General features: G+C 40.7%; 1 protein-coding gene across 2 annotated transcripts in view; it reads left to right on the top strand.

The window, feature by feature from the left end:
- Positions 1-17,168, top strand: part of dennd2b (DENN domain containing 2B) — a 48,317-nt gene that overhangs the window by 4,559 nt on the left and 26,590 nt on the right. The window contains exons 1-3 of one of the 2 annotated variants that reach the window (XM_029425335.1): positions 230-391; positions 11,428-11,526; positions 15,537-16,796. In XM_029425335.1, coding sequence (XP_029281195.1) covers positions 11,453-11,526; positions 15,537-16,796 — 1,334 coding nt within the window. In that variant the 5' untranslated portion in view covers positions 230-391; positions 11,428-11,452. Of the gene's footprint in view, positions 1-229; positions 392-11,427; positions 11,527-15,536; positions 16,797-17,168 lie in introns of those variants that run through there. The other variant, XM_029425344.1, reaches the window with a different exon arrangement.

The following is a 17,168-nucleotide window of genomic DNA, read 5'->3' as shown; positions in this document are numbered from 1 at the left end:
CAGCAGCAGCAGCAGCCCTTCAACTCGTGAATATTCATCCGCACTCCTCCTCGGCCCCACCGTGACAATAAACAAGGGAGAGAGTCTGAATGCCTGTCTGAAGAGGGCAGGGGGCCAAATCCAGAGAAAAGTGGGGGGCAAACAACCCGTTTTCATGGTAACAAGTCCTGCCTTCCTCTGCAGCAGGCTGTGAGAGGGGAGGCAGGAGTTTTTTTTTTGTCGGCTTTGGTTGGAAAGACATAAATCGGAGTTTATTGAGAAGGGCAGGTAGCCTATTCGGCAAAAACCGGCAGCCACATTTTTTCAACGTAGACTAACGGGATTTGTGCGTCGCAAAAGGGATTATAATCTCAAAATGTCAGCAGCCATGGATGTGTGGAGAAACTCGGAGGTAAAGGCTTTTGGTTAAACTTTTATCTAGCGGTACAAACTATCGAAAACAACGAAAAAAACACTTAAAAGTTGATGTGAAAAAGTTGCAAGGTGCGTTTAAATGTTGTTCTACTCTCCATGTGACCATATTTGGTCATCGACATGTTTAAACGATGAAACTCAGTAAACTGGCTAAAACACCAGATTTCTTTTCTCCGCAGACCCTTTGAATGAAGAAAAAAAAGTCCCAGCGGATACAGGCAGTAACTCTGTGGATTGTAATTAGACCAAGTTATCGTTTAAACATCCAACAAAAGTAAAACCAGCAGAGCAGATAAGCAGAAACAGAAAAGTGCAGGACTCCAGATCAGACCACTGAACTCACTGTGCCCTTTTCCTGTTGTAGTTTGGATTTTGAGGAGAGATTATTTTTGTTCTGGGAGATAAAAGCCACATGAAACAAAATGTGTAAACTTTAAATATATGCTTTGTGTTTTGCTTTACATGCTTATGGCCATTGATGACCTTGTGCAAAACATATGTGCATAAGGTTGTACACATGAAGTTTTCTTTGTTAATGCTGCATGTTGGCTACTGTACAGAGTACAAACCTATATACTGTATATGACATCCTGTACATGCCATGCACAGAACAGTGAAGTTTTAATGTAGTAATCAAGACAAAATTCACATGTACATACTTTGTACTCATATCAGTATTGTACTTTTTTCAACATCATACCCTTCTCTCAGTTAGTTCATTAGTTAGTTAGGGGGGTATCATTTTAACTGGAGCTTATTTTTTAGTAGGCAATTATGATGACATTTGGTGCATGTTTTTAGGCCATGGGCAACACGTGACTTTCTGTGCAGAGGTGGATCCAGGAATATTTAAAATGATTTTCTAACACTGACAGATGGGTTTTCTTTTCTTTCTTATGACCGCTTATGAAATCGGGTTCATGCAACACACAATTTTTTATTATATATGAACCAGTATTAACACATTCACACCTTGAGCAACACTGGCAAAGGCATGCTCTCACTGACTGCTCTGTAGTTTAAATGAGAAGCTTTGCTGTGTCTGTTCTGAATTGCTTAAGTTTTCTTAACAGATTACATCATTGTAATGATCTTATCTTACACACTATGATGCAAACCTGAGAGACGTGACTGGCTTTTTATAGCTCTCTTTTCCCCCCTTAAACTCTTTCTATTGTGCAGATCAAACAATGACCTTCCCCTCTCACTGGATGGGACTGTCAACACGAAGCTATTGAGGAAATTCTTCTCTGTTCTCCTTTCAGTGAAACAGGAGTGAGTCTGTATCACCAGACACTTTTAAGGCACTGTTCACTCAACATCGTAATGAAAGTGATGTTACTCTTTCCTGGTGCTATCTATCCATCCAGATAGTTTTGGTGTGATTTGCTGGTATTGGAACTGACATTGCGATATTGTTTCTTCTGTATATATTGCAATATGAAAAAATACTGGATTTTTCACCAGATGACGACAAAGTACCTGTTTTTGGTCATCATCATCTGTAGCCGAAATATTTCCATACATCTTAGGTTGCATTTCTTTTTGCAACCAAATTTTCCTTTTTAGGGAATTTGTCTTGGTCTTAGCTCATTTTGAGGTTGTGGTCGAACCTGCATGTCACTCACTAGCAAGAAACTCAACTCTGTGTATCCAAGAAGCCTAAAATCGGAGTAAATGATGTTCTATCAGACAGACTACTCTTAAAATAAGAACTGTGCAAGTTTTCCTTTTGTATCAAGTAGCAAAAAAGTGGTAGCATGACATATTTGAGGTAATTTGCCTTACTTTGACATTGCACTTCCTGCGGTGTGTACATCGCAATGTCGATGCTGAAGCGATATATCGTGCGGCCCTAGACGACAATGTCTCTTTACACATAGAATTGCAAAAGAATGATTTAACTCATGATAATACACATCTTGTTGTGAACAGTCCTTCTGCTTATATACTTTGGTAAAGTAGTAGCTCTCAAGGAAAACGTCTGCAGCAACAAGTTGTGTGGATGTTTATGAATAAGATATGTACTTGACATGACACTCAATGCCATTCAGTGTTTTTGTACTGCATTTAAACTAAATCACATTCAAACAGTGCTTCAGTTCCTGTCCCTTCAAGGATGTCTGATGATGAGAAATTGTGATAAACACATTCTACAATGAGTTGTGAATCGATATAGCAAGAAATAGCAGCAGATCATAAAACTTTCAACCAAAATATTTAATCCATTATGTCATTTGTTTACCGTTTGCTTAATTAAACCGTTTGAGAACATGTTGATTATGCTTACTCTAATGTTCATGTGATAGAAATGTTACCTCTTGTTATCCTGTTAGGTCTCTGTTAGGTTGATATCAGGTGCTGCAGGTATTTGCTTAAAATGATTTGTACAATATGAGCTGCCAGTTTCAAGAACACTATTTAGTTTTTTGGTGGTGACAGTTCACTTAAGTTGAAATTCACACATCCTTCCTCCTCTTTTCTACACTTCACTTTTTTTTAGCCCGGCAGCTGGACTGTCAGTGGCTCTTGGACAATGCTTGCTGTTCATCAGTACTTTACTTTACTTCACACTCATAGACTTTAACACATACCTGAGATGGTTTGGATAACATACATACAAGGAATTTGTTTTGGTGTATAACGGTCCATACACAACACAGTAAGAGAAAATAAAATGGAAAAATAAGAGCAAATGTTGAAAAAAAAGAACTTTTATAATAACAAAATATATAATAAAATAATAAAAAATATGTACAGTATATATGAATTTAAAGTGGAAGAGCCGCTCAGTTTTAGAAGTGGTAGTTTTGTGCACGAATGTACAAAATTGTCAGAGGATATATAGTCACAAAGATGTGTGTAATGTAACGCAGACGTTATTGTTACGTGTAGTGTCTATGGGAGGAGATAAGAGTCTGTGTCAGTGGGGGTCCCGGGTCCAGTTGGAAGTTAAGACTCTGACTTAAGAACATCTATTTAAACCTGCTTTAGGTTTGGCCGTTTGTTTTGTAATTCAGACACTACAGAAAAGAAATGTCTGTTGTGTTGCTGTTTTAGTCTTTTTTTCTTGAAAGATGTTTGACTCTGTTTGCTGATGATGAGAACATGGGACGCTGTCTCTTAGTTAGCCCTGTCGTCTGCTTGTGTTGAACACTTGCATGACAACACTGATACATCCCTAATTTATAATCCTAAATTTAGGGGGGCGTGTGTGGATATATTTTTTTTGTTCACTCTGACTCTGACTGTAGGTGTGTACGCACGTGTGTTTGTGTCGGGAGCGAAGCCCCGCCCTTTGCGAAACAGAGCTCAAAATTGTCAGCCATAGTTTCCCGACCCCTGCTATAGATGGTACTCGACGCTGTTAGTGTTACCTTTTCTCAATGCAGGTTGCATCTTTATATTGACTCTTCTTTAGGTTTTCTGTTCAGTAATATTTAACCGGCAGCGGCAGTGTAATTTAACTTGTTCTCTTTATGCACTGTACACCCAGTCAACCTTAACACCATTGATTCAGGATGTTAGTTAATCTTAACTTAGCATTGCCTGGCCAGATACAAGCAGTTCACCATCCGCTTTGATGCTAAATGGATTTAGCGCCTTTCTAGTCATACGAACAACCAAAGTGTACAAGGTGCCAAACTGCTCATCATCTAATCTAATGCTCTTTCACACACACACTCTCTCACCGATGGCTATACCGTCGGGAGAAAATTAGAGTTTAGTATCTGGCCCTACGACAGGACACTTGTCACTCTGATCAAATTGCTGATTTTCTGATTAGTGGACAACCCGCTCGACCTCCTGGGCCACAGCCGCCTGATGTCTGAATACAAACGCTGTCTGCTGTATTTGTGAACCTTTTAGCTCATGAACACTTGTCAGAACCTGTTGATATTCTGAATATATGGTGCAAGCTTGCAATTTATTTCTCAAGTATTCAGCCTATAACCTATACAAAATGACTAGTGGATTTGTCTTGGAGCACAATTGTTAGATTTACCGTCCAATTAATTGAAGGTATATCTTTATCTAAGATTGTCATCATGTACATGACACTTCCCTTTATGAGATCACTTCCAGTTATCTTCATTCATTCACTGACTTTATGTCAAGAGTAGTAACGCTACTGTGAGCATTGGAAGCCAGAGAACAGTCTAAAGGGAGATTTGTATTTCTGGTTTAGGTGGAAAGCTAATGATGGAAGCAGATTTTGGATTAAATGATGACATTGCAGGTTCTCGTCCAACTTCTTTATTTTCTTGCACTGTCTTCAGAATATTTACATAACAGTTGTTTATGGAAAAACACATTGGTTCTGCTTTTGTTTTTGCTGATTTCGAAAAATGCTCATAGTAGAGAAAATAAGTAACAACACAGGTGATGTTGAAGTTATAATCGGTTATGTTGGCTTAGCTAAACTCTGACTTTAAGGTAAAAGCAAACAAGAATACATCTAATCTACTTTATGTCCTTGGAAAAGTCAAAGACTGTGTGTCAGAGGTCAGCTCTGTGACAGACTCAACCCCCCTGCTGCAGCTCAGATGGATTTAAGCCCATTTTCCACATGCCTGCATCTGCAGCTGTGCATGCTCATATCTAGGTTACACAGAAGGGTTTTTCCTCTTTTCCACAAAGAGAAAATATGCCATGGTCACGCCGGAAAAAAAGCTGAAATGGCTTAAAAGGGAGATAAAAAAAGATTCCAAGAATTGGTACCACCTGGTTCATTAAGCTATAGTGGCAGCATGGCGAACCATGTGGTAGAGTGTGGGGGTAATTACATAGGTACGGCTGTGTGCAGCTGCCAATAGCATCAAACTTGGTGGTTTTCTTTTACATAAACACATTGAGCCTGATAGAGCCTTAAACTGCTATCCAGAGACTGCAGGTTATGTAAAGAAGATACATCCAGACTATCGTACCTGCTTTTCCATCATGTTTGTCCTGCAGTACAAGGATGTTTGTGTGAACACATCACATGTGCAGTTTGTGTGTGCTCTAAGTGCTTTGATGTGGACTGTATTATCCTGGGTTGAGTATCAGAAGCTGGATTCCATTTATTCAGCTGTACTCCCACACAGCTCTGTTTAACAGGATCCGACTCAACCAGCTCATGTCTCTTTGTCCGTGGTGGACAAAACAGGTCTTTCTGCTGATACTGAAACAATGGCGTGGATCAGTGTGTGGGCTCTTGCCTGCCAGTGAGTTGTGACGTCTGGAAAGAGTTGAGAATTTGCAGAGATTTTCACTCTTCCTTTCCCTATTCATTCTTGGCTGCCTGTAAGCTCTGTGGTGGTTTTAAAAAAAACCTTGAAGTCAGGTTGCTGATCATCATAAACCGAGGACTAAATCAGCCAGAAAAGCAGAGCAGAGCAGCAAGAGACAGAAGAAGACAGCATTAGCCTCTGTTTATGGACACTGTTGTGTCTGCTACTGCATGTTTCAGGATAAACAAAGACTGAACTCCACTATGACGTCATAAAATTGTTACATAAAATCATGCCATGCTCTCATGGTCTGAACATCAAGTGCCAGACGTTGAGAGAGCGCATATTTGAGTGTAGTCTTTGTTGAATGAAAAACAAGCTCTTGGCATCAGGTCCAGGTGTTTCTGCCCCTCTCCTCTGCTTTCTTTCACCCTCTTAAAACATTCTTTAATATTTTGAATGCAGCCGCAGGTCTGATGATAGGGAAAATATTAGTACATTCCTGCATGTAGTGGAGAGAACTGTGACGTGCGGAGCGGACTCTCTTTTGAAAGATATTTTACCTGATAGTCTGTCTCTTTGACACACACACACACACACGCACACGCACACACACACGCACACACACACACGGACGTAGCTGATAAAATACTTACTTTTTAACCACATATCCCTCTCAAGGACATGTTGAACACAAAGGGCTCTTTTATTCCAGCCCAAATAGTCTATTGGAGACACTGTTCACCCATTTCATGAATATGCTCTTGTTGCTGAGGAAGATATGCGTCATTGATATGCCTCTCATATCTATTAGTGCTTGTGGACAAAACCAGGAAAACTCTGCCATTAGGTCGTTAAGATGATGGTGTAGAATATCTTAAAAAGACAGTTAGGCAATTGGGATTTCTTTTCTCATGGATGCCTCTTTCATTTGCCTGGGTTGAGTTTGAAATAATAGCAGTTACTGCTACAATAGGGATTAAAAGTAGGGGAGGAGAACATTTAACTTGTTTGACAAAGCTATAAATAGTAACAAAAGAAGTAGTCAAGCTTCAGTCTGTAGTTCTGCACTTTACGTGACGTGTAAAATAGAATAGTAGGGTGTGCTGTCAGGATGCCATGACATGCGTTGAAACACCACCAGTGTGTGTGTGTGTGTTGGCTTTCATAGAAAACAATGGGTGCGGGTGTATGGACATGCCAAATAATGCTGCAAGGGTGTGTTGCCACATGTTTTTCCTGACCTGGTTGGGCAGTTACATTTTCAATGCAACAACAGAGAGCTCAAACAACCACCCTGTTGACTTATACCCTTTTTCCACCACGGAAAAACCTGTTTAAAAAAGGTGATGGCTATTGTCAGTAGACAAGGTTTATTTTCTTCCGTGTCACGCTCAATGTCACGTGGGAAAGGGGCTTTCACGACATAGTAATGTCCATACGTAAAGCTACTCCAACCAATAGTTTCATATTATTAACAGTGGTGTAATGTAAAATGTGTTGCTCATTGTGATGAAGTCACCTAACTCAGTTCCCCTCAGGTACATGTATTCGTGTCTTTCACATTATTGTTTAGGTTTTCCAGCCCGCAATTTTATTATTTTGGTTCAAATCCCAAAAATCCCAATGTATGCTACCTGTTCAGCACCAAACTGCTGACAGACACAATTAGCCGGTTAACATGGTGAAGCATTTAGCAGTGAGAGAGCCAGATATTTCCCTCAGGAGTTGGTAGAGACCAAAAACAGAGTGAAAAACCATTAGGCGCAAACATCACAAACATGACTCCAAATGAAAGATAATGTTGCTCTGTATCTGCTGGATGTGTAAATAAGCAACAACCTAACAAGTTTGTCATTTATCAATAAGAACTATTGAAGAACTAAAATGTTTTCATCCTAGGATATATTGTGAAGCACATATATATACCCATTTTTAAAGTATTTCAATTTGAGAAGAAGAAATATTTCTTGAAATGCCAAAGTGTGCCCGCATACATTCATGTCTGATTGTTCGCCTCCTCATTCTGTAAAACATCAAACATTTTATCACTGATCAATGTCAAGGCCGTCATCAAGACACTGTAGTGATTGAAGAAATGAGCATGAAGCGGTTGACTTCTCACTGTTGACCGTTCTGACATCCCAAGAGAATTTGTGTCTTGAATCTGGTTGAATGCACTTTTAAAGGTACTCTAGAGCTTTCTTAGAAGTGGTTGTTTACAGGCTGTGATTTTGTGTAGGGAGATGGTATCAGACCTCAGGAAGTCAGTTGGTTAACGCCTCAGTGTTTACACTGCAAAATCCATCTTGGTCCTCTGTGACCCATTTCTGTGATTGAAGCTTTCCCAGTCCAAAAAAATGTAAAATGATGAATTCATACAAATAAACATTGGTTAATATAACTAACGTGTGTGGAGCTGACACAATTTAAAATGTTAAGTTAGTTTAATGTTCTTCGCTCCTGGCAGCTAATCTTTGTATGTTTTCTCTAAGGTGTTGAAATGACAGAAGCTTCATGTTACCTCTTAAAACATATTTTACACAAAACTATTTTACACAGCTGCCAGTGTGTCTGCATTTTATGTAAGTAGAATCATTTAATTTAGTTTAATTTAGAGTAATATTAAAAAAAAATAATCTTATTTTTGTCTCAATTTCCTTTTAGTTTTGCCTTTCCAGAATGATTTGTTTTGTTTTGTCATGCAATCATGGATAAATTATTGAGCTAATTTTTGTTCCATGAGGCTTTTCAAAAAGTGTATTTTCACAAGACAATCGTCAATGCAATCCGTAGTCCTCGTCCCAGATGTGATTTCTAGAAACTATTTGAGAAACTTGACACACTGGTTAATCAGTACACATTTTAAATCCTGCAGTAATGAAACTCTAGTCCTCGTGTTCATGTGCTACTTTCTGCCATTTTTGCACTTTGTGTAAATTTTCATGGAAAGTTGTAAGCAGGACAGGACAACATCGTTCTTTGATGAAAATAATGATGCATGGCCCGTCCTCTTAGCACAGTCCACAGTTACAGGAAATAGCTGACAGCAGGAATGCTCCCTCTCTCTCCTCATCTGTCTCTATAGGACTCAGCTCCAACACTGGTTGGCTGGCTTCTTCATACAACAACTTCCTGTAAACAAGCCATGCTGCCAAACACCCTCCCATCCTCCACCTCTGATCTATAGGGATCTCAGATTTGACCTCCTTCTGCACCAGAACAATCACTTTGAGCCTTCTTGAAGAGGTCATTGCTGCATTTAAAAAACAGATTTTCAGGGGCAATGGCCAACAGTTGAACTAACTGCTGGTCTAATTTGAGTCCAGGAAATGTTTATCATAAGGAAGATGTCTTCACAGTTTTGCCTTCTGTCAGGACATTTAATGGTGTTAAATTGAGCATGTTAAATGATACTGATCCACAGCCCATAAGCAAGAACAGCATGCATCTGTGAGAATATGCTTCATTAGGGTAGAGGCAGAAATAGGTGGATGTCACCCAACCATGGCAAATGAAGGCAACACTGTTTGCACGACTAGATATTACAGCTACTAATGTATCCCCCAATATGAGCTTCTCTTAGATAGATTGGCATCTGCATATGTCGACCGATAAGTAAAGAGAAATGTCAGTACCAAAGATATGATTGCCATCTTTTAAAAACAGTGTCTTTATTACATAGTTTGTCCACCAGGGGAGCATTCAAAAGTGTATTTTTCAACAATTACTCAAGAGCCACACTTGAATATATGTAAATATTGTGGACACAATAAAAATGTTTATAATGTGTCTTTATGTAAAAAAAAAAAAAAAAAGACTTGTGCGATATATCAGTATCTCATTTTCTGAACTCTTCTCAGTACTGAATAAATGAGCAAATGTGTTTTGTTGTGATTTTTTGAACTGACTAAATAACTTTAATTAGACTATTACCTGCCGTTAGACAGTATATGCCTATCCTTAGAGGTAATTCATTTCTGCAGGTCTGTAGCCTCTGAAATGAACATGTGCTGAAGTGCAGTACCAGACACACGAGGATTCATTGTGATGAGTTTGATTACATTATGCACACACGTTATATACAAAACTTTACCGACTCTGCACGCATCAAACTGGTCAATTCTGACTCTGTATTCTCCTGGTTTATGCCATTAACTTAACTCAACTCAACTTGATGTATGCAGCTCCTTTCATACAAACATGCAGTGCTTCACATACAGTAGCAAGATTAAAACAACACAGACAACAATAGACAACAGTAGATAAGATTCTGCAAGAGTGCAAAGCCAGATTAAAGATATATTACTCGGGCTCACCTGATAAAGCAGGTTCCCCATGTACTAAGCTGCCTTCACATGATAGGATATTTCTCACTGTGAGTTAGGGCGCAGAGCCTTGCGGTGAACACAGCTAGGTGATTTTGTTTCTATGGTTACCTCCCCTGCTTGCCTGCATCTCTTCTGGCTACGACACAGCTGTTATCTCAAGTTGAATTAATTTGAAGTTTGAGCGCAACGCTCCATGCCAATTCGAGCGGTGCACAACACCAAGGGTAGGCTCTGCCTAGTCGGGTTCGATCCCAACCGTGACCCTCCACTGCATGTCGTCCCCGCTCTCTCCCCCTTCTCTGTCTATCTCTGTACTATTTAATAAAGTCAAACAAAGCCCCCAAAAATATCAAAAGAAAACAAGATATTATTAACAGCGTAGCAGCCATGTGAATAACGGCATCCTTTCCAAATTTCCTCTCGGGCCATGATCCAACCTTGTTTAAATATTGTCAGTTCAGCTGTTGATGTAGTTCTGTATGTTGTTTGATGTGAAAATGGACATTTATAAGTGGAGGAAAAGCTGTGCTCGAAGCACCAGAGTTTCTCTGGCACAACATCTGCATGCTGTGTTAGTTATATCACTTTGTTGAAATTCTTCTCCAATGTTGACACTGACGATTCAACATGGCATCCGGGCTGAAGTGGGGTGCTTTGTACGATCTTTTATTAGCTTGCCTTATGAAAAGTTGTCAAGCGCAATAACTACTTTTCTCCTCTACTCTCATGTTAAGTCAGTCAACTTCAGGCTTGAGAGCCTTAGAACTTGTGTCAAGTCAAGCTCATATCATCTATAGGGTTGTAGTGATCCTTAATGTAATCCATGATTTCCTTTGTTCTTTCTTTTAATACAAAAGCTAAGCAGTGTCAGACTAACATTAAAACCAGGTGGTGAGCACAGCTGCATAGCCAAGTAACATGAGTTCACACTGATGGCACACACCCCATTTAGTTTTGTCCTGTCTGTGTTCTTACAGGGATTTTGGACAATTTGTTTTTGAGGTGGCACTGAAATGAAGTCCATGTTCATCCTTTCATGAATCTACTAAGTCAATTTGCATTTTATGTTTGCCTTCACCAAGGAGGCTAGGTTTTCTCTTTGGTTAGTTAGTATGTTTGTTTGTCAGCAGAATGACGGAATAACTACTTTCCCGATTTGTGTCAAGCATGGGCCAAGGAAGATGCCCTTACATTTTGGAATGGATCCGAATCACGGGCTGGATACACACATTATTTTTCACTTATGGAAACGGCCTTGGCGGATGTCTGCGCTCTCAGACTGCCCTTCTAGTTTGGTAAAAGCCGTAATTCAGAGTCTGAATTCGAAATGACTATCATTGACAAACCCAAACAACCTTAGAATTGTTTTAGTTTGCGGTATGAGTTAATGTTTATTTGCTTATTGAAATGCCTGGAATGCTGCAGCTTTTAATTTTTTTGTGTATCACATCCTTGTGTTTGTCCTTCAGGTGAGTGTGAGGTTTACAGACCAACATGACTGCCAACAAGAGTTCAAAGGCTGCGCCTCGAGCAGGAGGGGGTAAAGCTCCCCGGGACGTCCCCGACAGGTCAGTGACATCTGGGACATCGGGGGTGGGCGGGTTAATGTGCACTTCACATCACATCACGTGGTTTCAGAGTATCCATCTGACTGACAGAGAAACAAGAGCTGTACTTTCATTCATTTTCAAACACGTCTTTCTCATCGATGATCAGTCTGTAGTAGTTTTTCTTTTTCTTTTCTTTTTTTACACTCATGGGAAAGAACGACCGATGATTGTCTGTCATGATAAGACTTCCAAAGCATTTGCAAGTACCGGTACGATCCTGTATCCTGGACAAGGGCCCCATCCAAGTGTGAACTGTGAGTAGTGAGCTGAAGCTTGTGTTAGCATGTTGAGAGCTGACAGTGTCCTACTGGGGGAGAAAAACAAACTTTGGGAATGATATGTGATATCTAGACTATTCATTCTTACAATTTATCCTCCTGTCCATTTTCTTTAACAAGAAAGTATTTTTAGGAGCAGGACAGACTGAACTGATCTTACATACAGTAGCTCCACGAGTCATTGTACTTCACAGCTGGGAATTGTCTGCGTTCACACCGTCGCACCACCTTGTGACAGCCTGATGCTGCTTTCCATATTCTAATATGTAGTAATGCTATTATTTGACTGGAGTGTTTTCTTATTCCTTCATTCCTAATTGTCTGTGCTGATGAGGCAGTTGTGGTGCAATAAACGCACATAGAACAATATTAATTACGCCGCAAAACATACAGTAACTTGTGGCAGCTGCTTTCTGTAATAGCTTGCAGTTTAATTAGTCCCACTGGAATTGGCAAACCACACAAAATGATAATATTATAATTTAGATAAATACCATTAAATTGTTGGAAAATGTGCACGTTCATCACTATTCCTATGTTTAACTTGGGGAATGTAAACGTGAGGAAAACACTAATCACAGTAGCAAGCTCTCTCACCCCTGCCGGCTACATTCCTCTAACATGATAATTGTGAATTTACCCTCAGCCTCTTTTGATACATTTAATTGTTGTTGTAGTCGAGCCTTATTAACAGCTCGCTGTCCTCATGGGCTCATGGTACCCTAGAATCTTAAAGATCACGAAGACGCTTTGCAGCTTCCATTTAACAGATGTGTAGCCTCAAGTGGCACCCATGGCGGCATGCAGCAGCATGGTGGACAAACAATACAAAGCACGCAGGGTGTGCACAATACTTGTTCTGTGATCTTCTGTGAGGGAATCATTTAAATGATGTCCTGCACCTCAAAGATCCCAAGTAACTACAAAAGCAATCCAGTGAGGTGTTTTGGCAACACGAAACATGCTGACAAGGCTGTGAGAGAGAGAACTCGCACTCCTGTGACGAGTTTTATACATCCAGAAATGCAGATTCACTGAATTTTTCTTTACTGATATGTCAGCAAATAAACCCTCTGAAAGAATAAAATGTGTGCTGGATTAGAATTGTGTCTTTGGTCTTGCATAAACGAGTGCTGATGGATGATAACGTTTTTGAAGTATAATAGTAGAAGTGCTGTTTGTGTTAGCAGTCTGCTCCCTCCATCCTGGTCAGGAACAGGAAGTGGCCTGTGGTTAGCATGTCCTGGAAGCCTGAGTGAAAGCCAGAGGCCAGGTTGTGCCTGGCATTCAGCTCTTCGTACGGTACTGTATGTGTGGCCGGCCCAGCTGAAGCTCACTGAGCTGGACTTATTTCTAAAAGCATGATGAAGACCACCAGAACCACCTTAAAGTCCCCAAGCCCTAAAATAGACAAACATTCTGCACATATTTCCTTTTTGTGTCTAATCGAGTGGTGTTAATACTGCAGTCTACATTTTGTTTTTTACAGCATAAGAAATAATTGTATCTAAATGAGGCCATAGTATTGTATTATTCGGCGTGATAAATTCTGCTGCTATGTAAACAACACATTTAAGTACAGTAATACAAAGTACACAAAGACTAAATATTATATTACAAAACAATCATAAACTATATTTAAATAATGTAACAAAATCAGTCTACAAGTTTATAAAGATTGAGTTCAAATTCATTTGCATGTCGTGTACTTGGTATATCAAATGAAACATGGATGCAGTCTCATCACAAAGTGCAACATGAAGCCAGTGTGAATATTTTCTTCTTTTTATTGCTTGTTTACTGTCACATTAGTGAACTTATGTATAAGCAGGGAGAGCGTGAATCCTCCCCAATGTTTCAACCCCAGCGGCCATCAAACCAAAGAGCCAAAATTAAAATTGCTACGATTAACTCAATAGACTGTACTCTTACTGGCATTAGAATAGTATTATTGAGTGTTTGGTCTGGTTGCTACTAAAACATTCCTATTGATACTGCGCTTCAGAGACTCCCTCTCTGGCTGTGCTTGGCAGAAATTTTGTTGGGAGTTTCAACAGCGAACCAGTAGAAATGTAACATGCCAGACACAATTTAATAACTCTCTGCTGAAGCACTGCAACATGTCATGTGTTGGACTGCTGATTTAATATCAAAAAGTATTTCTTCATGAAAACATACAGCCTGTTTGACTTTCATATCTCAACACCCACAATAGGTCAGATAGACATTTCACCAGAGATTTGAGTTTATCTTAAACTCTTTTCAAATTCAAGTTAGTTTATATTTACATTAATAATCAAATCTCAATTCATTCATCGAATAGGAAAGTTGGTCTGTTGATGTTTGATACAAACTTAACATACTGTGTCATCTCATGAGACAAACAGGAAGGTTTAATAAAGAGAAAAAGGCTTTGGATGTCATGTGATTTAATGGAAATTGAAGAAGAAGTCCATTTCATGTTTTATTTCTCATTATATGATGATCGAGAGGTTCTGTCTTTCGGTAAAATGTCATCACTATACTTTAAATCTCCCTGTTTAGCATTCATAAGAAGTAAATACAACTTGAATACATTGAAATTGAAATGCTTCAGTTCTTTGGTAACCAAGTTGGAGGAACTCCTGTCCAGTGATATATCAGTTCAGTAAAGTATTGTGTGCTTAAAAATCTATTCATTGGACTTCAGAATACTACAAACCAGCAGTAAAATTTCACAGACATGAGTTCTCGTCTGTAAATCTCATATTTCTTCAGGGGAAGTAAGATAAGATGCATCCATCATGCTTGCAGCTTGCAGGTTCCTAGCTGTTGTAAAAAAGTCTCCCACCCTGGAGCAGGAGGCATGAAACCAGGGAAGGGCAGGTAGGTGTGAAGCGAGATCTGTCCCAACCTGCATTGTTGGATCACAGTCCGCAGCCCTCAGCTTCCTCCTCCCATAGCGCTTGTTATTCTAACCACGGCTATGACATCAGATCTCCCAACGCTTCACTTTCGCAAGACTTAGCCAGCTTCCAAGTCATGACAAGGCTCCTGCATGACTATGAGTCTTAAGGTGTCGGGGATCTACAGGGAAAGTTTGTCTCTCTTTGGAAATCTTAAAGGAGGTGAGGACCGTGAGAAAGCATGTGTGAGTGCATGTGTGTGAGTGTGTGTGTGTGGTACAGTCAGCAGTGAGAGTGGAGCAACTGTAGCACCTAGTATCACTTTGAAAAGGCTCTGAGGACCAGAGAGGAGCGGTGAGACTTTTACAGGTAAGACCGCTGTAATAAATCTTGCTTGGCACATTGCTTTCTGTGGGAGGTCCACAGCGATTCTCCTCAAGTTGTTATGATTATGTGGAAAAATCCACAGTGGCATTTTAATGTTGTCTTTGTTTCTTTTGGCCTTTATTTTAATCTCATGCAGCCAAAGACAGAATACTTTCCTGTGGTTATTTATAATAAGTGGCTCAAGTTTTCATTCTGTCTTTGATCCTGGGAATGAATTCATAATTGTCAGCTGATTCATTACAGTTTTCGCCCATCTGTTCACCATCAAGTTTCTTGTACTTTTTATGCTGCAGGGTTGAGTGGATTTGTCGGCAGCTCCTATAATTGCCTCTCTAGGTTTATTTATATGTTTCTTTTTCTCAGAGAAACATTTAAATGTTTACAATGTTTGTTGACACCTTTCTCTGTCTCATTTCAGGTGCCAGTCTACTTCACCTTGTCCTGTTCTCGCTGCCAGTCAGGGGCAGAGCCAGCAGCCTCTCCTTAGCGACGGTGAGAAGCAGAGTAGGTACGTCAGGACTGACGGCAGGTTCCTGGCACGTACTGGCTGGAACAGCAAGACCGCTACCTTGTGCAGCGGTGCATTTCTCACAGGTGACGCTGACTTCCAAGGCCGTCTCACCAAGTCAAAGAGCATCAGCTGCCTAGACAACAGGCTCTCTATCTATAAGCCTCCAGGTCAAACCAAGTCCTGCCAGGACAGTCAGGGCGTCCAGGAGCAACAAGAGGAACTCTCTCCGGGAGATGGACTTAATGGTCGACCTCTGAGTTGGAGCACACTCTCACTGGGACCTTCCTCTAACCAAAGCCACAAGCGCACCCTCTCTCTCACCCGCTCAGTAGCAGGTGGTCCTCCCGCTACAATCCGCAAAAAGATCTCAGAATGGGAGTGCAGGAGGGTGGGTCTGCCTAGGATGAGCTTGTGTCTAGATAAAAGAGGAGGAGAGCGCGTAGGCGGCAGTGAAGGTTGCCCCAGCCTGCTCTCTTCTCCCTGTAGCGAGAAAACGTTTGACTTTAAGGGGGTTCGCAGGATGAGCACAGCTTTCTCAGAATGCTCCTACACTGAGGAAGAGGAAGGGGTTTCAGACAAAGACGGCCTAGGCCGCTTCCAGAAAAGGAAAGGCAAGACAGAGTCCTCAGGAACATTTGTACGCTGCCTGTCTGCTCGGAAGGAGACATCAGCGGTCTTAAACAGGATACAAAAGATAGAGCAAGCCCTGAAGGAGAATCCCAGCCCATCCCCTCCACGTTATCTGAGCAATTGCTATGCTCCAGACAAGACAAGACAAAAGTCTTTTGTGATAGGTGACGACCTGGACAGTACATGCACCAGTAAGCGCAGCAGCATTTGCTCAGTGGCCACAGAACCAGATGCTGTTTTGGTGGCTGATAAACTCTCTAAACTCAAACAAAGGTTTAGTGTGAGCTCAGCGAGGTCTGAGAGCCCAGAACCACCGAGCCAACAGACCTCTGTCGGCACACCAGTCAACCCCTTACCTAAACCCAAACGCACTTTTGAGTATGATGCCAAACGGGACCAGAAAAGCGTGTCGCCCGTCAATGGACTACCTCCAAACAGAGCCATTGAGTCTCCCCCGCCTCTGCCCTCGACCCCGGCACCCAGTGGGACACGAACGGTAAAGGCCGAGGGGAGCACCCCAGGGAGACCACAAGACAGGTGAGCTTGGTGTGCTTCTATCTATTATAGTGTAGCCTATTAAATACAGTCTCTTTTTAAATGTTTGACGGCAGGCAGCCAACTCAGTTTTTGTTCCACAGCCATCTTTGGCCTCATGTAACTTTACATGAAATGATTTCCACCCAGTGAGTCATAGAGAATTTGAATTATTGAGAAAGAGAGCTCTGGTAGCGGCTCGGCACATGAGATCTGCAGATACTCTGGGCTCAAGTATTGGAAAATGTATCAGGAGCGAAAAAAGTTGGATTTGTGCTTCTCTTTTGGGTGCTTTGAATTTATTTAGCTGTCTTTGTATTTTAAAGTTATTATTTTCAGTTTGAAATGTCTTTTACATATCTGGTGGAGGTATTT

Source organism: Cottoperca gobio, chromosome 3 (assembly GCF_900634415.1).
Source record: "Cottoperca gobio chromosome 3, fCotGob3.1, whole genome shotgun sequence".
NCBI lineage: Eukaryota > Metazoa > Chordata > Actinopteri > Perciformes > Bovichtidae > Cottoperca > Cottoperca gobio.
This window is presented reverse-complemented; position numbering and strand designations above follow the sequence as displayed.